This window comes from Heteronotia binoei, chromosome 14, assembly GCF_032191835.1.
Source record: "Heteronotia binoei isolate CCM8104 ecotype False Entrance Well chromosome 14, APGP_CSIRO_Hbin_v1, whole genome shotgun sequence".
NCBI classification, from domain to species: domain Eukaryota; kingdom Metazoa; phylum Chordata; class Lepidosauria; order Squamata; family Gekkonidae; genus Heteronotia; species Heteronotia binoei.
In genome coordinates, this window is record NC_083236.1 from 63,681,040 (window position 1) to 63,707,812 (window position 26,773).

Here is a 26,773-nt window from a genome sequence, read left to right on the forward strand (position 1 = left end):
GCTAACAGACCATGGACCGGAACCGGTCCACGGCCCGGGGGTTGGAGGCCCCTGCCCTATGGTTTTCAAAACAAAGGTGATTTGCCGTTGCCTGCCCCTGCACAGTAACCTTAGACTTCATTGGTGGTCTCTCATCCAAGTACAAACCAAAGCTCCCCGCCGCTTCGTTTCCAATGACTATGGCAGAAAGTGGAGCTATTTTTGGTATCAAAGCAGAAAGTGTGCCACAAAGCGAAAAGCTGGCCCCAAACCTTAGCAAGGCGATAATCCATCATTTTGTACTGAATCTAAACAACGGTCCCTCTGGCGGACTATAAATGAAGCCTAATAACAACGAGGACTGGGTTCTCTAGGATTCTGAGCCACTGCATTTATTCACTTAAATATTCATACCTCGCTTTTCCCTCCCAGGCTGAAGGTGGGTTCATAAAAATCCCTGCCCACGCACAGAGAGAATTTAGATAAGTTACAAGAAACAAAACAGCAAAAAAGCTGAATGTCCAATTCATCACATAACTCCTCCCCCCAAGTCATTCTTTCCCCCCCCCCCTTCTTAATGTTACTGAAGATCCATTATAAATACTGGAAGTTGAAACGCAGCTCTGAGCTCCTTAAACAGTTAAAATTTGCCACCGCTGCAATCCAGACAGCTCGAAACATCTCTCCCCTCCACATTCAGATACAGCCACAATGGCAATAATTTAACATGTTCTTTTTCTTGGGAAATTAAAAGTTACAGAAGCTTGAAATTAAGTGATTTGGAATTAATCAAATAGATGAGAGAAAACAAAGCAAATAATGATATATCTTATTTTCTCATGCATTGTTTATTCCCCAAAGGATATTTCAGATCCAACCATGAGAAATGTATTACAACGCATTAATATCTATGAGAATGAACCCCAGGAAATGGAGCAGTACCAAGCAATTCAGTTTGATATTTAAATGAGCAAGCGGCACTTTTAATAAGATGAGCTCTTAAGTTATCTGCCTTAAATAGGGTCACAGTGTTTAGTGGCTAAAAACCTCCCACGTTTCTTCTTTCACCTGCACCGAAAGTACAGCACACAAACTATTTGTACAAGCCGGTGACCTTCAATGCAGTGTCACAGAGATTCACACAACCGAATAAAAGGTGGGTCATCTTTGGCACACGTATTTCCCCGTGGCTGGTCAATATTGAAAACAAACTAAGAACGCGGAACATTTCCTTGGAATCTCTTATCTTCCTTTCAGAATTAGAGGCAATGCGAACAATAAAGGACAGATTTGAGGTAGAGCTATCTGAACTGCACGATGCAGCCAACAAAACGTGATCCCCTCTTAGTCATGGGATCTTGTCCACGGTGGGCCTTCCTGCTAGCTGCTTTTACCCACTTCAGACTCCAGCGTTACGCAGAATCTTTTCTCTTGCTAGGTTCGATGCCCTCCCTTCAGCGATTTTAACCGGGAGATTTAACGGTACACCTTTTGCTAGCAGGCTATGCCCTTGTGCAAGTGGGGCCACCGAAACGGTGTCTCGTGTGTTACTAGAATGCTGTTATTATGTTAATAGTTGACGCAGCATTTTATCGTTAATTCTTCACAGTATCTTAGAGCTTCCCGATTCATATAAACTGCTGTATCCAGGGGTCATTTTGTAGAAAAATAGGTGGTGGAGCTCATTAGCTGCGCCCCCACCAGCCAAAAGCGACCCAATGCAAGAATGGAGAGTCCTGACCAACCGAGGCCTAAACGGATAAAAGGAAGCACTTCTTCACCCAAAGGGTGATTAACATGTGGAATTCACTGCCACAGGAGGTGGCGGCGGCTACAAGCATAGCCAGCTTCAAGAGGGGGTTAGATAAAAATATGGAGCAGAGGTCCATCAGTGGCTATTAGCCACAGTGTGTGTGTGTGTGTGTGTATTTTGGCCACTGTGTGACACAGAGTGTTGGACTGGATGGGCCATTGGCCTGATCCAACAGGGCTTCTCTTCTGTGACACAGAGTGTTGGACTGGATGGGCCATTGGCCTGATCCAACATGGCTTCTCTTATGTTCCTATGAGGCCTGCTTGGGCTGGCTAGAGATCCAGCCAGCCCAAGCAGGCCTCTCTCACCTGGGGCTCTCCTCGGCTAGGGCTCCACAGTCAAAAGGCCAGCAAGCCACCAGCTGCCCAAAACCACATAAGAAGTGGAGAAAGGGTGATGTGGGGCTTCTCCAGGGGATAATGAGGGCTGCTGGAGGCGTGGCAAAGATCCTGGTGGCTGGCTGCCCACTCTTCTAATCCAGGGATTGTTATGCAGCTGCACCTACTATTCAATGAACAAGGTAGGTGGAGAGGAAAAGGAGGAACCCTCAGAAAGGTTCAGGAGCTGTGCTCCTGTGAACTGCTGAATTCAAGGCCTGGATGTACCTATTAAACAACAAAGATGGGAACGCAACTGATGCTGTGGCAAAGTTTTTGCAGGCTGCTCTTCTCATATGCAGTAATGTATTGTAATTTAAATCTGTATTAGACAAATTGACTTCTGACTTATTTCTGTACAGTTTTTAGACCCTTTTAGAGCGTTCTTTTCTCTTGACTCATGTTGGCATGTTTGTATGCGTATGTGTGCACATCTATTTCTCTCTCTCTATTTTCTCTCTCCTTTAATGCCAACAAAGGTAACTGAACCACAGAACTAAAAGGTAAAGGCAGTCCCCTGTGCGAGCACCAGTCGTTTCCGACTCTGGGGTGACGTTGCTTTCACGTTTTCACGGCACACTTTTTACGGGGTGGTATGCCATTGCCTTCCCCAGTTATCTACACTTCCCCCACAGCAAGCTGGGTACTCATTTTACCCACCTTGGAAGGATGGAAGGCTGAGTCAACCTGGAGCCGGCTACCAGAACCAGCTTGCAGGTCGTGAGCAGAACTACATACACTCAATTTTCAACATGGCCGCAGGCGCAGATCAAAAAACCTACACAAAAGGGCCACAAAAGAGATAGTTCTACAAACTTGGAGGGGGGAAACCTGAGTTTACAGAAAAATCTGAGATTGAAAAAAATGGACTTAAAAAAACACAAACTCTTAACCTTAGCTTAAAGGGGGGAAGGGACATCTGAGATCTCACAATACTACACTGCAAGAACTTGGCAGCCATTATGAGGAAGGGGACAGTGGGGAAGCTGAGAGAGGCATCACCGCTCAAGTAGGGAAGCGAGCGAGCAAGGGAGGTGGGTGAGCGAGTGGTGGAAGCGAATGGGGCAGCAGCAGGGTGGCAGAGAGTCACCACCGCCAGACAAATGAGAGGGCGAGAAGATGGGGGTGGCACCACAAACGCGCAAGCCAGCTGTGGGCAGAGGTGGTGGGGAAGCCAAGAGAGGCGTTGCCACTGGGCAGGAAGACAAACTATGCGAGCGGCACAGCAAGCGAGCAGGGGGAGATGAGGCAGCCAGGAGGACAGCGGATGCTTCTATCAGGTGGGCAAGACGGGCAGAGACCGCCGTGTGGGTAGGATTTCCCCTCCCTCACAAGCAGGGTGGATAAAAATCAATAATTTAAAAAAAATAATCAAAAAAATCGGATTTTTTTTAAATTTAAATCGGATTTTTTAAATAAAACGCTTTTTGAGGAAAATATATTATCATCCAAAGGTTATTCCATCGTGAAATAAGGATGAGTTTTTAATTTTGAAGCATAAGGCTATGTAGTCATGCAATGTTTAAATTTTTTGGTATAAATTCTATTAAACCATTCGCAACGTCACGCTCTTCCAGAAGTTTCTGTAAGATTACTGGGCAATTTCTCTGTCTACAAGGTATTCACACAGAACACAGATGCTTGGTTCTGCAGTTCTGAAAACTGTAATTTGTGTTTGCAGAGACCACGCTCCTCTTCTACACGGCAAAAATGTTATAAAATGAACAGAGTTGAGAAAAGGACCTTAATCTCATCGTTCTACAAACCTATGTACACAGAATCATAGTCCTAAGTGTTTAGCTTAAGTGCTAAGTTTCAAAAAGTTCAATGAATAGAAAAAGATTGCTTGGAGTGGAATATATCTGCACAAGAAGAAACTTAAATGTGAGGAGGGATGGGCAAGCAGTAAAAATTAAAGTGAAGCTTTTTGAGCAGAATACTCCACCAAACTTTGGATCTTTTGTGTGTATAACCCGAGGTTTATCACATTATTCTTTCCCTGGAGGAGAAAACCTATAATGGCAGCAGGCTGTAAAAGAGAGTCTTTATGCAAAAAACTATGATTTAAATCAAGTCTTACTGACTAGTGATTTAAATCATAATTTGATTTAAATCAAATCCACCCTGCTCACGAGTTTCTTAGCTCCCCACTCAATTCATACAGTGTAATTTTAAAGCAACAAGTTACTTGTATGTGTCAAGTTACCCCCCCCCCACCCCCCAAAAATTAAGTGTTTCATTTCCAGGTCTTTCTACTGTCAACTATATCTTCTTAGTGCCTTTTCAAGGGGCCTCTTGTTAGACTGTGCCCCATAATGCCATAATATCACCGCAACAGAGTTTCTTAGCGTAAACCATGAAGCCCAGTAAAGAACATATGATCCTAAGTAATTCTGCTTGGTTGGTTGTATTGATTGACAAGCAAATTACCAATCCCGTAGAGGCAACATCTGGAGTAACCTTAGGTATAAATCACCTTAGAAATTGTTGCGAGGGGCTCAATTCACACAAACAGATAAAGAAGTGAACCTCCTCATGGAGACTGTATCACTTCGTAATGCAAGTGGGTGGAAGGGAAGTGGTCATAAGATTATATTATCCTTCCTATTTACAACAAAACAAAACAAAAAACACCCTGTATATAGGAGAAGTGGGTGTCTGGATGAAGACGTCTAGCCCTGCATTCTCCAGTTTTCCTATGTGCAGAAAGTATTTTCATGCAATCATTCAGCCAACTCGTCACTTATAATCTGAAGGAACATGGTATGGAAATGAGCTTACTACCGAAAAGAAAGGTAAAGGTAGACCCCTGTGCAAGCACCTGTTGTTTGTGACTCTGAGGTGACAGATGTCACATCACAACGTTTTCACAGGAGACTTTTTACAGGGTGGTTTGCCATTGCCTTCCCCAGTCATCTACACTTTCCCCCAGCAAGCTGGGTACTCATTTTACCGATCTCGGAAGGATGGAAGGCTGAATCAACCTGGAGCCGGCTACCTGAACCCAGCTTCTATCGAGATCGAACTCAGGTTGTAAGCAGAGAGCTTGGACTGCAGTACTGCAGCTTTACCACTCTGCGCCACGGGGCTGTTCCACTACCCAAAAACTAGACCACAAAAGCACTACTGCAAATCACAGCCTTTCCTCCAAAACAAACAAGAATATTTTTTGCAAGCTAAGTAGAGTCAACTTTGGCAAGTACTTGGATGGGAGACCTCCTTGCAATACCAGAAGTCAGAAGGCTGCGGAAGGTTTTACTCAGCCACCTCTTTGAATATCCTCCAGGCCCCCAGTGGGGGTCAGTCACCAGGTCGCCATGACTTCAGGTGGACATACACACTCACATGCACGCACAAATACCAAAATAAACAAATGAAAGAATATTTCTCTCCAGTGAACCCAACTTTCTTTAAACAAGTGTAAATTTACACAAGAACTTAACCATTATTTTTGAAAATGTAGCACCGAGTACGATCGCATGAAATTGTTGGTTTTAATTATATGGTTTTAAGGGAATTTTAAGGAAATTGTATAATGTTGTAATTGTTGTTTTATTATGTAATCTTTGTATTTTATATTATGTTGTGAGCTGCCCTGAGCCTGCTTTGGTGGGGAGGGCGGGATATAAATTAAATATTGTTAGTATTATTATTGTTTTACGATTCTGTGTTTTATGGCCATAATGGTTGTTAGCCACCCTGAGTCTGCTTGCAGGGACGGCAGGATATAAATCCGAATGAATGAATGAAAATGAATGAATGAATGAATCCATGCCAGGCAAATTTTTTTGGCTGTTTTTTTCTTAAAGCAAAAAGACACAAAATGTCTTAAGCTATAAGATAATGGACAGTGAGAAGGCGATCGGGGAAAAATCAACTGTAGCAAATAATATTTTCGATTAACAGGGCCACAAACATGCATAAGCGTCCATCATGGTCCATCAGTGGCTATTAGCCACAGCATTTTGATGGAACTCTCTTTCTGGGGCAGTGATGCTCTGTATTCTTGGTACTTGGAGGGGTGGCAACAGTGAGAGGGCTTCTAGTGTCCTGGCCCCACTGGTAGACCTCCTGATGGTGGCTGGGTTTTTGGCCACTGTGTGACACGGAGTGTTGGACTGGATGGATCATTGGTCTGATCCAACATGGCTTCTCTTATGTTAGCATCTTCATCTGTCCTTAACAAATACTGGGCAAGCTCTGTGTGCGCAGCTTCTGCATACAACCCACATACTCAGACCATCCATTAGTGTTTCCAAGCATGCAGGCATGCCCATGCATACAACTTGCATGCTCAGATAATTCAAGGATGCCCTGTGATACCGGCTCCGCACCGCCCCCCAATCATGGAAAGAACTGAGGCAATGCAAGTAACGCTTTCCCACCTACCTGAAGTTCCTTAACAACTCGCTTGATGAGGTATGTCCCCAGTTCTACACCCTGCAGGCCCTGCTGAGTCAAGCTGATGGAGTAGAAAATGGCCGTATTGATTTTGTTCAGATTCTCCGCTTCTTGGGAAGGAATCTCTTTCACTATGCCCTGGAAGATGATCGAGAGAATTAGTAATGGTGATCACCGGCCAAAGCCGGTAGCTTCACGTTCCATAAATCTGGGCCCATAAAGCCAGCAAGCTGAATGACTTGCTGAGCAAGCTTAGCCGGACTTTGAATTTATTTTAATTGAACGGCACCCCTTTGCACATCATGTATCAAGCCGCTTATAAAACACAACAGAGTTTGAGGAACAGCTTGCGATGTTACACTGGGCACTGGGGGGGATGCAACTGTTTAGGGGAGGGAGGGTGGCTCAGTGGTCGAGCATCTGCTTGGTAAGCAGAAGGTCCCAGGTTCAATCCCCAGCATCTCCAACTAGAAAGGGTCCAGGCAAATAGGCATGAAAAACCTCAGCTTGAGACCCTGGAGAGACGCTGCCAGTCTGAGTAGAGAAGACTGACATTGATGAACCCAGGAGGGTCTGATTCAGTAGAGGGCAGCTTCATACGTTCAAATGTCTAAGGGGTGGGATGGTGGCTCAGCGGTAGAGCATCTGCTTGGTATGCAGAAGGTCCCAGGTTCAATCCCCGACATCTCCAAAAAAGGGTCCAGGCAAATAGGTGTGAAAAACCTCAGCTGGAGACCCTGGAGAGCCGCTGCCAGTCTGAGTAGACAATACTGACATTGATGGACTGAGGGTCTGATTCAGCAGAAGGCAGCTTCATATGTTCTTATGTTCCCATTGGGCACACGTGCAAGGCCTTACATATGCAAGGGACTCTGGGCTGTGTGATTTCACCAAAGAAAAAGTAACACTACTCTAAAGTATATAGGATATTCGAGGGGGAGGGGGAGGGGAGGGGAGAGGAGAGGGGAGGGGAGGGGAGAGGAGGGGAGAGGAGAGGAGAAGAGAGGTCTCCTGTGCAAGCACCAGTCGTTTCCGACTCTGGGGTGACGTTGCTTTCACAACGTTTTCACGGAAGACTTTTTACGGGGTGGTTTGCCACTGCCTTCCCCAGTCTTTTATTCTAAACACTGCCACTAAACGTGGCTTAGGACCTTAACCATGGTTAATAATACTTCCAGTGCTTAAGGACAGTACTTCTAGGGGAGAAGTAAGGCCTGCAACTGTATTTTCTCAGCTCTGATGTCACACCAAGCCATAATCACCACAGATCGTGTTAGCAAGCCCACTTCAAAACACTGTTTCTGGCTTTCCAACCAATCACAGTAATGGCTTGTCAAGGGAGACTTCATGCAGAACCATGCTTAGCTATGCTTTGGTGCAATATCTGGAGGATACCATTAGATATGTTACGAGGAAGAGTCAACCTAATGATCAGATACACAATTACGTTGACTTCTATCACACAAGATGGGTTTCAGAAATATGGGTAAAGAAAAGAAGATAGCGCCACATGCCTACCTTTCTCTAAAGCTGGAAAGAAGCAATTTGACTACCCAGTAAATCGGCATGTGTGAGGAATAACAACTACTTTAAGATAACTAGGAATTAAAGTTTAAAAATGTGGTATCAATATTATTATACTAATATAAGCAGTTTTTATCGAACTGTCAGAAAGCATTCCATTGTTTTTCACTAAGAAGCTATTAAGAACATAAGAGAAGCCATGTTGGAGCAGGGCAATGGCCCATCCAACAGAGGCCAAAAAAAAAGCCAGGTGCCATCAGGAGATCCATCAGTAGGGTCAGGACACTAGAAGCCCTCCCACCGTTGCCCCTCCCAAGCACCAAGAATACAAAGCATCACTGCCCCCGACACAGCATTCCAACAATATGCTGTGGCTAATAGCCAGTGATGGACCTCTGCTCCATATGCTTATCCATTCCCCTCTTGAAGCTGTCTTTGCTTGCAGCCACCACCACCTCCTGCAGCAGTGAATTCCGCATGTTAATCACACTTTGGGTGAAGAAGTACTTCCTTTTATGCGTTCTAACCCAATTGCTCAGCAATTTCATTGAGTGCCCATGTGTTCTTGTATTGTGAGGAAGGGAGAAAAGTACTTCATTCTCTACCTTCTCTATAATATTCTCCGTTAATATTCTATGAATTACTATTAATAATAGTAATTCATAGGGACGGGGAGGGACGGTGGCTCAGTGGTAGAGCATCTGCTTGGGAAGCAGAAGGTCCCAGGTTCAATCCCTGGCATCTCCAAAAAAGGGTCCAGGTAAATAGGTGTGAAAAACCTCAGCTTGAGACCCTGGAGAGCCACTGCCAGTCTGAGAAGACAATACTGACTTTGATGGACCAAGGGTCTGATTCAGTATAAGGCAGCTTCATATGTTCATAGCAATATTCTCTATTACCGCTATGTATAGTACTCTTGGGTCATGGGAATGGAAATTTGCTTGCAAATTCTGTGCAGCTATGAACTCCTGATCTATGATTAAGCTCAACCGTCAACACACAGGGCTGATTCTCAGCCAAGGCAATTCCCCAAGGCACTGGCAAAGCCTCAGAGGCTCAGCTTGGTCCCTTGTGTGCTTGGTCAAGTACTTCACATCTCAGCCTCCCCTTTTGGGTGCTGGAAACAACATCGTCAAAGGTGGAAGCTGCAGGGTTTTGTGACCCGTGGGCCAAAAATGTTGCCATCTTAGCCTTATAACCCACCATTTGCCACCTGCCAAGTAATCGGGCCGTACCTGGATGCTGCTGGAGATCTCATCCGTAAGCGCCACGTGCAGAACTATCAAAGGTTCGCTGGGGATCGCGCAGTGAGCAAAGTAGTAGCACCTTCTGTAAGGCCCAACTCGGCGCTTCATATCCATCCAATTTCTAACAGGATGCACGGCTTCACTGCTGCGAAGAGGCAACGGCAGCCAGGTGAATAATTTGCGTTAACCCCAAAGTAAAAAAAAAAAAACATTTAACAACTGTTACGTCATGCTAAGGAACCAAGTTTTATCTACCCCATATATTTCCTCCTAAGAACAGCACTGCTAGCCTGCATCTGTATGTGTACACGGACCCAGCCTTCCTTGGCACTTACTCGCTAATCTTCTGAAGAATCTCGCAAGGTGACTGCCACGTAACTCTCTCCAAGTTCAGGAAAGCAGCAGAAAACCATTCTGACAGCATGTTTTTTAGCACTCCATTCATTTCCTGGAATGAGAGAGAGAGAGAGAAAGAAATCGTTCATCGGTGCATCCAAAAAAAGGTAACGATTTCATTTTGTGAGAACCTAAGAGTGGCAGGATAAGCCTGAGATGAATGGCATTTCCTGGTTACAACCAATCCTTACTGTTTCTGGCTCTGGAGGGCCGAGGCTAGCTCTGTCTTATCAGATCACAGACACTGATCAGGGTCTGCCATGGCTAGTACTTAGATGGGAGCACTGTTCTCTCTGAGCTGAGTTGAGAGCCAGTTTGGTGTAGTGGTTAAGTGCGCGGACTCTTATCTGGGAGAACGGGGTTTGATTCCCCACTCCTCCACTTGCAGCTGCTGGAATGGCCTTGGGTCAGTCAGAGCTCTCCTAAGAGTTGTCCTTAAAAGTGCAGCTGCTGTAAGAGCTCTCTCAGCTCCACCCACTTCACAACGTGTTTGTTGTGGGGGGGGGGAGGTAAAGGAGATTGTGACTGCTCTGAGACTCTGAGATTCAGAGTGGAGGGTAAGATATAAATCCAATATCATCATCATCATCTTCTTCAAGTGCAAGCTAGCTCACAGTTTTTTAGCCTCCAGCTCACACATTTTTGTCTTAGCTCAGGAATGATGGCCCCAGAGGAAACTAATGTATGCGGCAGCTCTCAACTTTAATGCCAGTAGCTCACGAAGTAGAATTTTGCTCACAAGACTCTGCATCTTGGAGGGAGCATTGGATGGACGCCCACCAAGGAAGTCACTACACGGAAGCAGGCAATGGCAAACCAACTCTGTTCCTCTCTTGTTCTGAAAACCCTATGGGGGTTGCCATAAATTGGCTGTGATTTGATGGCAACTTTTCCTCCCACCACTGTAACTCAACACAACCTTGCATAAGGTAGTCCCTCAGATGTTCTCTCCAGTGAAAAAAGAGGCAGAGGACCAGACGGGTGTTTCTTTAGCACTGCTCAAGAAGCTTGCTGGTCCTGCCCAGCCAGCATTTGATATGTACTCTGTTGTGTGATTTAAGGCTGATGTGTGTAGGACCAGCTATCAAGCAAGCTGCCTTTCATGACATACACACAAACTGGGGGGAGGATGAAGATGACCACAGATTTATACCCCACCCTTCTCTCTGAATCAGGGTCTTCAGAGCAGCTTACAATCTCCTTTATCTTCTTCCCCCACAACGGACACCCTGTGAGGTGGGTGGGACTGAGAGGGCTCTCACAGCAGCTGCCCTTTCAAGGACAACTTCTGTCAGAGCTATGGCTGACCCAAGGCCATTCCAGCAGGTGCAAGTGGAGGAGGGGGGAATCAAACCTGGTTCTCCCAGATAAGAGTCCGCACACTTCACCACTACACCAAACTGGCTCTTTCAGCCACCCTTTCAAGGACAACCTTTGCCAGAGCTATGGCTGACCCAAGGCCATTCCAGCAGCTGCAAGTGGAGGAGCAGGGAATCAAACCCAGTTCTCCCAGATAAGAGTTCGCACACTAAACCCCTACACCAGAGATCTAATTGGTTAGAGGCACACAGCTGTCATTCTTTGAACACCGATGACATCGCAGAACACAACACAGGAACTTGCACGAGTCTCTTGCAAGTGTTCTCAGGCAACGAGGAGCTGTTTATTTTACTGTTCCACAGGAAGCAAACTGAAGGAAATTTTCAAACCTCTATGGCTGATTGTAGAACTAAAAGCACCTGCCAATGCGCAGTACCTTAAGTGACGGCGGCCACAAGTCAATGCTCCTCCCGAGGCCAGATCGAGAACCACTTGCTCTACAGGGACGGCAGCTGATGAGAGGCTCAGTATCGATATATTTCAGCCTCTTGGGAAGCTGCCAGTCCTACTGGTTGAATTTGCTACCATTTATGGCTAGGCTCTGACTGACCTTGCAAATACTTTCTTTTAAATCTTTTTAAAGAGAGCCAGTTTGGTGTAGTGGTTAAGTGTGCGGACTCTTATCTGGGAGAGCCAGGTTTGATTCCCCACTCCTCCACTTGCAGCTGCTGGCATGGCCTTGGGTCAGCCATAGCTCTGGCAGAGGTTGTCCTTGAAAGGGTGGCTGAAAGAGCCAGTCTGGTGTAGTGGTTAAGTGTGCGGACTCTTATCTGGGAGAACCAGGTTTGATTCTCCACTCCTCCATTTGCACCTGCTGGAATGGCCTTGGGTCAGCCATAGCTCTCGTAGGAGTTGTCCTTGAAAGGGCAGCTTCTGGGAGAACTTTCTCAGCCCCACCTTCCTCAAAGGGTGTCTGTTGTGGGGGGAGAAGACAAAGGAGATTGTAAGCCGCTTGCAGTCTCTGATTCAGAGAGAAGGGTGGGGTATAAATCTACAATTCTTCTTCTAAAAATGTTGCGTTATTTTTTATTTTAGCGTTCTCCTCCCCCCCTATTTTTTAATTAATATTTTAACGAAGCTATAAATATTATTATTACAATTTTTTCAACACACAAAACCAAACTAAACAACAGGAGACAGCAATATCTCCACAGAGGGGACAGAAAGATCTCTCCAGAAGCATAAAAGCAAATACAAGATAAATTGGAACTATAGTGTGGTAGTTGTAAAGCAGATATGATGTGTGTGTTATGTGTGTAGTTGTAAAGCAGATATGATGTGTGTGTTATGTGTGTAGTTGTAAAGCAGATATGATGTGTGTGTTATGTGTGTAGTTGTAAAGCAGATATGATGTGTGTGTTATGTGTGTAGTTGTAAAGCAGATATGATGTGTGTGTTATGTGTGTAGTTGTAAAGCAGATATGATGTGTGTGTTATGTGTGTATGTACATATGTGTGTGCATGTGCCTGGAAGTAATGGTTGACTTCTGGCAATGCCCAATGGGGCTTGGACATTGAGAGGTGGCTTGCTACTTTCTGCCCTTCCGTTCCAGCTCTGGTGTCCCTGGGAGGTCTCCCATCCAAATATTTGCCAGGGTTGGCCCTTCCTAGCTTCTGAGATCTGATGAGATCGGGTTTTCCTGGGCTATTCAGGTCACAGCAGACCTTGTGAACATTTTCCACTACATTCAGTTACTGGATTTCCAAAGGATGCCCCCGTGTGCCATTCCCAAAAGCCGCAGTGCCACGCCGGGCAATTATCTTGGGGGAGAGGAGACGACAAGAGACGGGAAGGGAGTGGTAATTGTAGGCGCGACTAAGTACTGGAGCCATGAATGGCCAGAGCCCAGCACAGACAAGAGCGAACATTTGCCTAACACTTAATATTGCCATTCTTGTCATATTACGAGAATACAAATACTGTGTTTGTAAGCTGGGTATGCATTTAAGTTTTTCTCCTTTTGATACTCGTCCTCCTCAGCCTCAGCAACTATATTAACAACAATAAATATGAAGAGCTGTCCAACTGCGCCCATCTTGTGGTTGCCCTTTATGGAGTGCTCAAGACGGGAGATGAGCAGGGGCTTGCTTTTGCCTTCCTCTGTACGGCAACCGTATAATAATAATAATACTTTTTATTTGTATCCCGCCCTCCCCGCCGGGGCAGGCTCAGGGCAGCTTACAGCATAAAAATATAATATACATCAACAGTTACAATTATAAAATCATCATTAAAACAATTTACAATTTATATTAAATTATCATTAACATAGTGGTGCTATAACATTAGGTCTTCAGTAGAATTCAGTAGCTAAAAAAACATACCCGGCAGCACTTTCTTGGCTCGGCATTAGTTGAATGCTATTTTGAAGAGGTGGGTCTTACAGGCCCTGCGGAATTGTCTAAGCATCGCAGGGCCCGCACCTCTTCTGGGAGTTGATTCCACAGCAGTGGAGCTGCAATGGAGAAGGCCCGATCCCGGGTGGCCTTCAATCTGGCCTCCCTCGGCCCAGGGATATTCAGCTGGTTCCTTCCAGCTGACCTCAGCGCTCTCTGGGGCTCATGTGGGGAGAGACGGTCCCTTGGTCTTCCTTGGTGGCCCCCCATCTAGGTGCTAACACTGACCAACCCTGCTTAGCTTCTGACCTCTAGGGCTACTAAGTAAATAGCACTACCACTTGAAACCAGAGCTTCGTTACAGAAAACGATGGCCCCAAGTTGATGACCTGGCTTTAAAGGTCAAGGCAGTCCCCTGTGCAAGCACCAGTCGTTTCCGACTCCGGGGTGACGTCGCATCATGACGTTTTCACGGCAGACTTTTTTACGGGGGTGGTTTGCCATTGCCTCCCCCAGTCATCTACGCTTCCTCCCCCCCCCCCCCCCCCCGCAGCAAGCTGGGCACTCCTTTTACCGACCTCGGAAGGATGGAAGGCTGAGTCAACCTCGAGCCGGCTACCTGAACCCAGCTTCGGCGGGAATTGAACTCAGGTCGTGAGCGGAGCTTGGACTGCAGTACTGCAGCTTTACCACTCTGCGCCACGGGGCTTTTCCAACCTGGCTTTACGTTGCTATAAACAAAGGCTTCCTCAGCCACCAGCAGATTTATTGGGAAAGGCGTATCTACGACTTCACTGAATCGGGATCTCGGAACAAGCTCAGAGCAGAACTACCTCGAAGTCTGCCATAACTCCCTAACAAAAATAAAAGCTGAAGTATTTAGAAGGCATAGATTTTTCTTTAAAAAAAAACTTCTCCTGTCCAATTTAATCACTTCCAAAACCTTCAAATAATAAAAAAGTTACAGCTTTAAAAGTATTTTAATCCTTTTAATACACTATGCTGCTAGACTAGTAATATTGGCTACAGGCAGTACGTAACGCAGGGATATTTCAGTCTGTAATAGCCCATCCACAGATTTAATTAAATTAGCCCTCTCCCATAAAAAAAAATTCCATCAAACAGAAATGGTTATGTGTACACGAATCATTCTTGCAACTGAGAACCTGGTTCTAAAAGCTGCAAACAGCCACGGAAGTTCTTCTTAGACAATCTTAAACGGGCCATTCCATTTCTTATTAGTGATGGTTCTCCTTTAATGTGTTCCTTTTTCCATTTGCTAAAGTTTGAAAGCTCAATTATGTTGTTTTCCTTTCTACGTACAATGAACGTTTCAAACAACCCACCCCACCCCACCCCGTGTTCCAAGAGAACTGTTACTGCAATGGAAATACCAAGAGAAAGGGAAACGAAAGGTCCCCTGTGCAAGCACCAGTCGTTTCCAACTCTGGGGTGACGTTGCTTCACGTTTTCACGGCAAACTTTTTAATGGGGTGCTTTGCCATTGCCTTCCCCAGTCATCTACACTTCCCCCGCAGCAAGCTGGGTACTCATTTGACCGACCTCGGAAGGATGGAAGGCTGAGTCAACCTCGAGCCGGCTACCTGAAAACCCAGCTTCCGCCGGGGATCGAACTCAGGCTGTGAGCAGAGCTTAGCACTGCAGTACCAAGAGAAAGAGACCTCCACAAAAAAGCATAGAATTCTGCAAAAAAGAAGAGACGCTTGCTGCTGGCAGGAAGGAAGGGGGCACTCTGATTTCCTTCTAAAGCCATTCACAAGCAAATATCAGCTTCTTTCTTCCCAAACTAGTTTCAGATGCCAAAACTCCTCCTCCTCTATTGCAGTAGCTTTTTTTAAAAAAAAAAAAAATCAAGGCAATTTTTAAAAGTAGCTTGTGATGCTTTTGAAGGAAGGAGACAAGCATGATATTTTGCACACCTGTAAACTGCCTCTGTGTCGCAGCAGACTTGAACACACGCGTGAACACACAAAGTTGCCTTCAACTGAATCAAACCAATGGCCCATTTAGGTCAATACTGTCTACTCGGATGGACAGTTGCCAGGGCCCTTGCTGACAATGAGGGGGCACTCGGGGCGGTACCCCCTATAGCAGGGGTGGCCAAACTGTACCAACAATATTGTGGGAGAGCTAGTTTAGTGTAGTGGTTAAGTATGCGAACTCTTATCTGGGAGAACCGGGTTTGATTCCCCACTCCTCCACTTGCAGCTGCTGGAATGGCCTTGGGTCAGCCATAGCTCTGGCAGAGGTTGTCCTTGAAAGGGTGGTTGAAAGAGCCAGTTTGGTGTAATGGTTAATTGTGCGGACTCTTATCTGGGAGATCTGGGTTTGATTCCCCACTCCTCCACTTACAGCTGCTGGGATGGCCTTGGGTCAGCCATAGCTCTGGCAGAGGTTGTCCTTGAAAGGGCAGCTGCTGTGAGAGCCCTCTCAGCCCCACCCACCTCACAGGGTGTCTGTTGTGGGGGGAGAAGACATAGGAGATTGTAAGCCGCTCTGAGTCTCTGATTCAGAGAGAAGGCCGGGGTATAAATCTGCAGTTCTTCAATTCTTCTTCTTCTTGAAGCCCCCATGACCCTGCTAGACAGCTTGGAGAAGGCATTTGTCTCTTTAAATCACTTCTCCAAGCCAAGGAAGCTGGCAGCTTCAAAAATGCAATTAAAGTTGGTTTCTTTCAGCCCCTCCTTCCTCCCCCATCTATTTGCCTGCCTTCTTTCCTTCTCTTAAACATCTGACGTTCATGTCTTGTGGCTCTCAAACATCTGACGTTTATTCTATACGGCTCTTTCAGTAAGCAAGTTTGGCTACCCCTGCCCTATGGAATATGCAGCAAACTGCTTCTCCCCAGTCAATCTTCCCTTTTACTGAAAGGGAAGATTGGGTAGGGGTGCTGCAGAATCTACAGGGGCATCACCCCCAGTGCTGCCCCCCCCCCACCCGGCTGGCTGTGGCCCTGGCAGCTTCTCTCCAAGGTTTCTTTCGTATCACCCACCACCAGATCTTTTGAGCTAGACTTGCCAGAGACTACACTTGGGATTTCCCATATGCCAGGGCACATCCACCACCACCTCTTATATATATGAACATATGAAGCTGCCTTATACTGAATCAGACCCTTGGTCCATCAAAGTCAGTATTGTCTTCTCAGACTGGCAGCGGCTCTCCAGGGTCTCAAGCTGAGGTTTTTCACACCTATTTGCCTGGACCCTTTTTTGGAGATGCCGGGGATTGAACCTGGGACCTTCTGCTTACCAAGCAGATGCTCTACCACTGAGCCACCGTCCCTCCGTTATGGAGACGCAGTACCATACACAAGCTACCTTCCCGATGCAGGCAAGCGCAAACCAACAACTGCAAAGAGCCGCCGCTTACTGAAATTTGGTAACAAGAAAAAAAAAATTACTTCTGCCTTATTTGAGCATGCTGTGACCATTCCCCACAATTCTTGCTTCACCTGAAAAGCAACACCTGCCAAGCAAATACTGGTGTCGAGACCGTCTTTTTAGAACTGACGTGCCTACGCTGTTCACACGGCTCACTACTGCTCTGGCTACAGAGATGCTGACAGCTTTTGCAGGTGACGAGACTTAAAAGCGAGTTCTGAGGGCGCATCACGGCTTGAAATAAAAGCAAGATCTCCCAGGCTCTCAGAAATAGATTGTCCTCCACGCCATCAAAGTACTTCTCCCCCCCCCCCTTTTTATATTCTCAGCGAGAATTTTTTTTTTCACCAGGAAGTCTGCAGCTGAACTTTTGCTGGCAGACATGCCTGAGCAGAAGCACTGCACCTAGGTCAGAAGTATCTATCATCTTCCGCAAATTCGGCAAGAAGACATTTACTGTTTCTTAGCAACGAGTCACAGAGGAGTCTAGTCATTTTCTCTGGGCCACTGCTCTTGATCCTGGTGACTGTTTAACCTTAGAATGCAAACCTTGAAGACAAATCCCTCCCGACATTTGAAGGGTGTCCTGCGGCTTCACCAAATGGAAGCCAACTCTTCCCATAATGCCGCATTTGGAATTTCTGCTGAGATGCTCAAGAGCAGGGGCATCATACATGCGGCCCGGGGGATGAATCGGGCCCCCGGAGGGCTCCTAAAAGGCCCCCGAGCAACTGGTTCATCTGCTTCCTTCTCCCTCTCTCAATTGCACAGCAGGCTTTGCCAGGCTCTCTCAATTGCACAGCAGAGCTACTGAGCCAAGCCTCTCTTCCTTCTATTGGTTAGGGCTCCTCTCCCTCCTGGTCCCCTGGGGAAGGAAGGAAAGAACCATAAGGAAGGAAAAAGCCAGTTTGGTGTAGTGGTTAAGTGCATGGACTCTTATCTGGGAGAACCACGTTTGATTCCCCACTCCTCCACTTGCACCTGCTGAGATGGCCTTGGGTCAGCCATAGCTTTCATAGAAGCTGTCTTTGAAAGGGCAGCTGCTGTAAAAGCACTCTCAGCCCCACCTACTCTCACAGGGTGTTTGTTGTGGCGGGGTGGGGGGGGGGGAGATAGAGGAGATTGTGACCGCTCTGAGATTCAGAGTATAGGGTGGGACTGAGGTGGGTGGGGCTGAGAGGACTCTCATGGAAGCTGCCCATTCAAGGACAACCTCTGCCAGAGCTATGGCTGACCCAAGGCCATTCCTGCAGGTGCAAGTGGAGGAGTGGGGAATCAAACCCGGTTCTCCCAGACAAGAGTCCGCGCACTTCACCACTACACCAAACTGGCTCTTTCAACCACCCTTTCAAGGACAACCTCTGCCACAGCTATGGCTGACCCAAGGCCATTCCTGCAGGTGCAAGTGGAGGAGTGGGGAATCAAATGCGGTTCTCCCAGATAAGAGAGCTATGGCTAACCCAAGGCCATTCCAGCAGCTGCAAGTGGAGGAGTGGGAATCAAACCCGGTTCTCCTAAATAAGAGTTCATGCACTTAACCATTACACCAAACTGGCTCTTTCAACCCCCCTTTCAAGGACAACCTCTGCCAGGGCTATGGCTGACCCAAGGCCATGCCAGCAGCTGCAAGTGGAAGAGTGGAGAATCAAACCTGGTTCTTCCAGGTAAGAGTCCGCACACTTAACCCATTACACCAAACTGGTTTGTGTTCAACTGACCTCAGCTTTGGCTGCGACAAGCAAAAGAGGACAAACCGCTACAAAAAAAAAAGTATAATTCAATCACACCCCAAGCAGCACCTGGGCCCTGATCACCACCTGATCCAATTTATGACTGCAGCAGGCTCAGCCATGAGCTACCTGGAAGCATCGCCCATTACCAAAGGGCACAAAAAACTGTTTATGCACGCAAGTGGAAATGGTCAGAAAACGGCCTGCCGTACAAGCTCCAAAAACACCAGGCGTTCGAGTGGCAGAACAGGCACCTGGGTCCCGTGCTGAGGCAGTTCTTGACCCTGCTGGAACAGAGCTTGCTGCTCTGCCTTGAGCGCAGAGTAGACATTTTACACAAGAATAACTGTGCTGCACCAGCAAGAGTGAAGCAAGCTCAGTGAGATATCTTAAAGGCCATCTGATCACACAGGAGCTCAATCTTCAGCATGAATTAGCAGTTCTCTCCCAGTTAAACCAAAAGGGTCATATTTGTGCTGCAGCAGCTGAAGCCGGTTTATGGGATCAGGTCTCTGACAGGCCTGATCTGCGATGCTGCATTAACTTGCTGCTGAGTCCTACATAAGGTATCCACAAAGTGCCATTTCAAAAGGCCATTCCCAAATGACTATTTTTACACCTGCTGTGCGGAACGTACTGAGATTTTAAAAGGCAGCCGAAAATCTCTTCCGGTCATTCCGGGTGGGAAGAGATCCAGACAACTTTTTGCAAGGTCGAGGGACAGGTTTCTAACTTTGGGGTGTTCAAAAATAAAACTTTCAGGAGCAAGTGTCAAGTTGCCAGTCTTAGGCAAGAAGGGAACTTGAGTTCTTATGTGTGGGCCTAAATTTAGGTCCCTGGGATTCCTCTTGTAGTGACATTTCTAGATCACGCTCCATATGGGGCATGACTAGGAAGAGCAAGGTACCAAAAGGAACGGGGTAGAGTAAGTAACTGAACACTTTGTTTCCACCAACAGGCACAAAACTTTGGCTGCAAAAACCCTGAACTCAAAAATATTGTTTCTGTTATGTACAGAGAATTGTACAGGTACGCAATGGCCCAATATACTTTATAAGCAGCATCCACAAACCATATTTGCAGAAAAGCATCACTGCAGTTTTTCCCCCCTCTCAATCAGGCTTAGGGAGCCAGTTTGGTGTAGTGGTTAAGTACGTGGACTCTCATCTGGGAGAACTGGGTTTGATTCCTCACTCCTCCACTTGCACCTGCTGGAATGGCCTTGGGTCAGCCACAGCTCTGTCAGAGGTTGGCCTTGAAAAGGCAGCTGCTGTGAGAGTCCTTTCAGCCCCACTCACCTCACAGGGTGTCTGTTGTGGGGGAGGAAGGTAAAGGAGATTGTGAGCAGCTCTAAGACTCTGACAGCCAGTTTGGTGTAGTGGTGAAGTGCGTGGACTCTTATCTGGGAGAACTGGGTTTGATTCCTCACTCCTCCACTTGCAGCTGCTGGAATGGCCTTGGGTCAGCCACAGCTCTGGCAGAGGTTGTCCTTGAAAGGGCAGCTGCTGTGAGAGCCCTCTCAGTCCCGCCCACCTCACAGGGTGTCTGTTGTGGTGGGGGGGGAGAAGATAAAAGAGATTGTAAGCCACTCTCGAGACTCTGATTCAGAGAGAAGGGTGGGATATAAATCCAATTTCTTCTTCTTATCAAATAGCTTCTTAAATCCCAAGTATGCAGGTGTTTGTGGTGACACATCTTGCTCCATCCCAGAGCAAATGCAGAAAGAATCTACTGCCACTTTTGTGCTCGACTTTAGTGTTCCTTGCAAATGCCAGTGTATTATTAGCACTGCCATTCTTTTCTACTGGCACCAAGAGCTGTTTTGATACACTGCAAACAGAATTTTGGCACTGACATGTGAACTTTGGCCTGGTAAGAGTGCCTGCCAGATCCCTTCAGATGTTTCAAATGCTGCAAGGAAACACAAGATACTTTTTCAAGCCCTGTGCTATGTAACTTCCCTGAAACGCTTTTTTCTTGCTTCACTCTGCCCTTACACCCGTGCAGGGATTGTAATATAGACGGCATAACTCTACAAAGGAAAACAGAAACTTTGTGACACTCCACAAACAAAACGCTATTACAGAACAAGCTCATTACAAGCGCTAAACAGCCTAGCAAAACTAGTGAGTCCTTCCTCAGTTTCAAAGATTTAAATTTCACAAAATTAACATTTCACCTTGTACTTCCTGGCCTATTGAATGTGACTTTTTAAAAAGGAATAAAGCCCCCTACGTGGAATGTCTGCACAGTGAGAATGCACTCAGGGCCATCTTATGAAATGGGCTGCTGTTCTGTAGAACCTGTAGGAATAAAATTTGTGCGTTTCAGGTGCCAAAGCATTCCTCTTTCTTCATCATATGGAAGACTGCATGATGCAGCAGAAGTCCATTGGCTTCTCTAGTCAAACAGATCAGGTAATAAGTGATATGAAGACCTCTTGTCTGGAACCCTAGTGAGTCAGTGATAAAACAGACTGACCTGCGGTGGCACAGAAGAAAGTACCTTTGTGCGTGTTCAGTGATCTGCACCGGACTGAGATTGGCTGCTCTTGTTTAGCTTACCTCTCAAGGAGGGGGAGCAACCAGTGAAACCCTTGACAAGAAAAAGTGGTAAACAAAAATTAATCGTGAAAAGCTAAAGTACATAAAGGTGTAAGCCAAACACGAAGCAATTAAGATTTTTTTTAATGAAGCGGTAAATAGGAAAACCGATAAAAGTGGTAAGCAATAAAAAGCAGCCCAAAACCAAACAAAAGCAATGAGCAAAAATGAAGCCAAGTCATACATGTATATATAGACCAAGGGTGGCCAAACTGTGGCTCTCCTGCACACATATTGTGTGGCTCTCAAAGCCTCCACCACCCTGTCTGTCAGCTTGGGGAAGGCATTTCTCTCTTTAACTCACTTCTGCAAGCCAAGTCAGATGGCAGTTTGGAGAATGCATTTAAGGTTAAAAGTTGCTTTCTCTCCACCTCTCCCCCATCTATTTGCCTTCCTTCCAAGCATCTGATATTCATATCTTGCAGCTCTGAAGCATCTGACGATTATTCTATGTGGCGCTTACATTAAGCAAGTTTGGCCACTCCTGATATAGGAAAGGAAAGGTCCCCTGTGCAAGCACCAGTCATTTCCGACTCTGGGGTGACGATGCTTTCACACAAAAGCTTACACTGTGAATAAAACTCTGTTGGTCTTCAAGGTGCTACTGAACTCCTACTTTGTTCAAGAGATAAAGGAGCAGCCATAAGGAGCTAAAATAAAGAGGCAAACAAAAGTCTGAAAGGGAAGATATGTGAGAGAATAGTGTGGTCAGGCTTAAGGCTAAGCCAATAAAGCCACACCATTTAAGAAAGGACGAACAGGGCCAACCCCCCGGGGGTGGCCAAACTCGCTTAACAGAAGAGCCACATAGAATACAGGTCAGATGTTTGAGAGCTGCAAGACATGAATGTCAGAGGAAGGAAGGCAGGAAGGAAGGAGGTTCAACAAAAACAATGCTAAATGAGCTAGATTGGGGTGGCCAAACTTGCTTAATGTAAGAGCCACATAGAATAAACGTCGGAGAAAGGGAGAGGGAAAGGGAGAGGGAAAGGGAGAGGGAAAGGGAGAGAGAAAGGGAGAGGGAAAGGGAGAGGGAAAGGGAGAGAGAAAGGGAGAGAGAAAGGGAGAGGGAAAGGGAGAGGGAAAGGGAGAGGGAAAGGGAGAGGGAAAGGGAGAGGGAAAGGGAGAGAGAAAGGGAGAGGGAAAGGGAGAGGGAAAGGGAGAGGGAAAGGGAGAGAGAAAGGGAGAGAGAAAGGGAGAGGGAAAGGGAGAGGGAAAGGGAGAAAGAAAGAGAGAGAGAAAGAAAGAGAGAGAGAAAGAAAGAGAGAGAGAGAGAAAGAGAGAAAGAAAGAAAGAGAGAAAGAAAGAAAGAAAATAGATAAATGATAGATAAATGGTAGATAAATGGTAGATAAATGGTAGATAGATGGTAGATAGATGGTAGATAGATGGTAGATAGATGGTAGGTAGATGGTAGGTAGATGGTAGGTAGATGATAGATAGATGGTAGATAGATAGATGATAGATAGATAGATGATAGATAGATAGATGATAGATAGATAGATGATAGATAGATAGATGATAGATAGATAGATGATAGATAGATAGATGATAGATAGATAGATGATAGATAGATAGATGATAGATAGATAGATAGATAGATAGATAGATAGATAGATAGATAGATAGATAGATAGATAGATAGATAGATAGATAGATAGATAGATAGATAGATAGATAGATCGATCGATCGATCGATCAGGGGTGGCCAAACTCGCTTGATGTAAGGGCCACACAGAATAAACGTCAGAGGAAGGGAAGAAGGAAGGTTCTCCAACAAAAAAACCCCCCATTGCTAGAGAAGTTAGAGCAGGGGTGGCCAAACTTGCTTAATGCAAAAGCCACAGACAATAAACGTCAGAGGAAGGGAGGGAGGGAAGGGAGAGAGTGGTGGTAAGAGAGCAACTTTAACTTGCACCGCATTCTCCAAGCTGCCAGCCGCCTTGTCTCGGAGAAGCGACCGAAAGGGCCAAATGTCAGCGGGACACCCACCACGTGTGGCTCCCCAGCCGCAGCCGGGCCAGCCCTGGGAGCGAGAGCCGCCTCCTCCCCCTTCCCCTTCCCCGGGGCTCACCCTGACGTGGGGCCCTTCGGCCTGGCGGGCGGCGAGGGCTTGGAGCAGGTCGTTGCGGAGCTGCACGAGGAAGCGGAGGCCGCCCTGCTGCCGGCCCAGGTGCTGGAAGAGGCCCCGGTAGCGCGGCGTGAGGGAGTGGCGGAGGCGGCCCTCGGCCTGCAGCAGCCCGTCGCTCTCCCCTTCTCCTCCGCCTCCTCCTCCTCGCTCCTGCTGCAGGCGGGCCACCCTGGCGCTCAGCTCGGCCACCCGCGCGTGCTCCACGCCGAAGTCGCGGGCCAAGCGGCTGAGGAGCTGCGCCCGAGGACGGCCGGGCTCCAGGCCGCGGTAGAAGCGCATGAACTCGGCGCCGCCTTCCTCCAGGGCGGCCCCGGCCGGCGCCGCCGCTTTCTCCCTCGTCTCGTAGGGGGGCAGCGGCGGGACGGCGCGGCGAAGGGCTTCCTCCAGGCCGGCTAGGCCCGAACGGCAGGCCTCGGTCGCCATGGCGACGACGCTAGGCCGCAGAAAGCCGGAAGCGCGGGGGTGGGCCGGAGGGGCGAGGAGGAAGAGCCGCCGCGCCGCCAAGCGAGGCCCCCAGCGACGCATCCCTCGGCGGCTTCTCGCTCGCCTTATTTATCGCCTCGCGCTCCACCGAGGCTTCTGCTGAGGCGCGGAAGAAAACAAAAAAGGCGATTGGGTGCCCGCGTTGCACATCACTTCTAAAGACCAATCCGAAGGAAGGAAGGGTGGGCGGGGAAAGCGTCGCGCCGTGCTGGGTGTGGCAGAAGAGCGCCTCCGTGCTGCGGGGGTCCGCCATGTCTAGAAGGGCAGCAGGCGAAAGGATGGTTCTCGGGACACGCCTGCGCAGGGGATGATGCAAGGATTTGGACACGCCCCCTGGAAGAAGGGCATCGCTTCCAGAGGAGGAGGAGGCAGTGTCAGGTTGCCAACTCTGAACTGGAAAATTCCTGGAGATTTATGCATCGAGGGTGGAGTTTGAAGGAGGAAGGGCAGGTGCTCAGCAAGAGTGTTAGGGTTGCCAGCCTCCAGGTTGGGCCTGGGGAGCTCCTACTTTTACAACTGATCTCCATTTGGCAGAGCTCAGCTTCCCTGGAGAAAATGGCTACTTTGGAAGGTGGACGCTCTGGCATTGCATCATGCTGAGGCCCCTCCTCACCCCAAATCCTTTGGTCTCCTGGATCCACCCCCAGAGTCTCCAAGCATTTCCCAACCCAGATAGGCTTGCCAAGTCCAATTCAAGAAATATCTGGGGACTTTGCGGGTGGAACCAGGAGCAAGGTTGTGACAAGCATCATTGAACTCCAAAGGGAGTTCTGGCCATCACATTTAAAGGGACTGCACACCTTTTCAATGCCTCCCCGCTATTGGAAATAATGAAGACTACGGGTACCTTCTTTTCGGGCTCATAGAATTGGACTCTCTGGTCCAATCTTTTTGAAACTTGGAGGGTATTTTGAAGAGATGCACTGGATGCTATGCTGAAAATTCGATGCCTCTGCGTCAAAAAACAGTCTCCCCAGAGCCCCAGATACCCGTGGATCAATTCTTCATTATACCCTATGGGAATCAGTCTCCATAGGGAATGACGGAATGTCCAGCAGACACTTCCCTCCCCCCCCCCCTGCTTTCTGATGACCCTGAAGCAGGGAGAGGGCCTCCAAACCAGGGGATCCCCTGCCCTCACCTGGGGATTGGCAACCCTAAGGGATGCAATGCTATTGAGCGGGGTGGCCAAACTTGCTTAATGCAAGAGCCACTTGGAACAAATGTCAGATGTTTGAGAGCTGGGAGGGAGGCCAATAGATGGGCAAGGAAGGGAGAGGTGGAAATAAAGCAACTTTAAATGCATTCTCCAAGCTGCCGGCTGGCTTGGCTTGGAGAAGTGATTTAAAGAGAGAAATGTAAGCTGGTCAATAAAGAAGAAGATTGCAGATTTATACCCCGGCTTTCTCTCTGAATCAGAGACTCGAGCAGCTCACAATCTCCTTTATCTTCTTCCCCCACAACAAGACACCCTGTGAGGTGGGTGGGGCTGAGAGGGCTCTCACAGCAGCTGCCCTTTCAAGGACAATTCCTATGAAAGCTATGGCTGATCTAAGGCCATGCTAGCAGGTGCAAGTGGAGGAGTGGGGAATCAAACCCGGTTCTCCCAGATAAGAGTCCGCACACTTCACCACTACACCAAACTGGCTCCCAATGGGGTGGTAGGGGCTTCAAGAGCCACACAATATGTGTGAAAGAGCCACACGTGGCTCCCAAGCCACAGTTTGGCCACCCCTGCTCTATGACATCACACCCCCGCTGAGATACCTCTCCTCCCTGACTCCGCCCTCTCCAGTCTCCACCCCAAAATCTCCCAAATTTGAGTTGGTAACCCTAGCTGCAAGCCTTCCAAGTTTTTGCTTCCAGTGGCATCTTTAAGCCCAACGCAAGTTTATTCACGGTATGAGCTTTCGTGTGCAGGCGCACTTCCTCAGAACTTTTGTTGGTCTCAAAGGTGTCACTGAACTCAAAATTTGCTCAGCTTCTTCAGACCAAAACGGCTGCCCAGCCGGACCAAACTTTTGCTTGTTATGTTCCAAATGCCAAGGCTCTGTCATCGGTCTGACTCTAATGCGCATCTTTAAAAGACATTCATTTGAAGGAAGTGCGTGTGTTTTTGTCTTGACCTTAGGATATCAGATAACAGGAACACTCTTCTGCAGTTAGCACACTCATTCCTCTAATCTCTCTAATAAATAAGGTAGGCAGCCTGCTTCATCTACAGCTATTTGTGGGTAACAGTGCTTGTTCGCAGGGAGGGGGAAAACTTCAGCAGCTGATTTCTATAGGTCAGGGGTGGCCAAACTTGCTCAACATAAGAGCCACGTAGAAGAAATGTCAGATGTTTGAGAGACACAAGACGCAGACATCAGATGGAGGTGGTTGAGAGCTGTAAGGGAGGAAGGAAAATAGATGGGGAGGAGGGAGGGAGAGGTGGAAAGAAGGCAACTTTAACTTTAAATGCACTCTCCAAGCTGCTGGCCAGCTTGGCTTGGAGAAGTGATTTAAAGGCAGAGATGCCTTCTAAAGTTAATGTTGGCAGGGTGGTTTGAGAGCCACATGCGGCTCCCAAGTCTCAGTTTGGCCACCCCTGCTATAGGTTATAGAAGATGGGAGGGGCCATGGCTCAGCCGAAGAGCCTCATGCAGAAAGTTCCAGATTCAGTCCCCAACGACTCCAGTTAAAAAGACCAGGCTGTGGGTGATGTGAAAGACCCCTGCCTGTGATCCCGGAGAACCACTGCCAGCCAGACTAGGGTTGCCAAGTCCCTCACAGCCTCTGGCGGGGAACTGTCCTCTCACGCGCTAAGTATGTGGCGGGATGACATCACCCAGAAGTGATGTCATCTCACCGGCAACAACGCACAGCGACCACTCTAGGTAACATAGAGTTTTCCCCTCCCAAATGGCTAGAGCGTCCGGGAAAACCATAGAGTTTTCCCGGAAACGCCTAGAGTGGCCGCCACGCG

The 26,773-nt window shown here is 47.5% G+C and overlaps 1 protein-coding gene across 1 annotated transcript in view; it reads right to left on the reverse strand.

Annotated features, from left to right (window-relative positions):
- The window catches only part of MLYCD (malonyl-CoA decarboxylase), a 33,335-nt gene extending 9,472 nt beyond the window's left edge, over positions 1-23,863 (reverse strand). The window contains exons 1-4 of the mRNA XM_060254326.1: positions 23,266-23,863; positions 9,677-9,789; positions 9,330-9,486; positions 6,559-6,708 (exon numbers count right to left, since the gene is read on the reverse strand). Coding sequence (XP_060110309.1) covers positions 6,559-6,708; positions 9,330-9,486; positions 9,677-9,789; positions 23,266-23,847 — 1,002 coding nt within the window. The 5' untranslated portion in view covers positions 23,848-23,863. The remainder of the gene's footprint in view (positions 1-6,558; positions 6,709-9,329; positions 9,487-9,676; positions 9,790-23,265) is intronic.
- Positions 23,864-26,773: the final 2,910 nt, after the last annotated feature.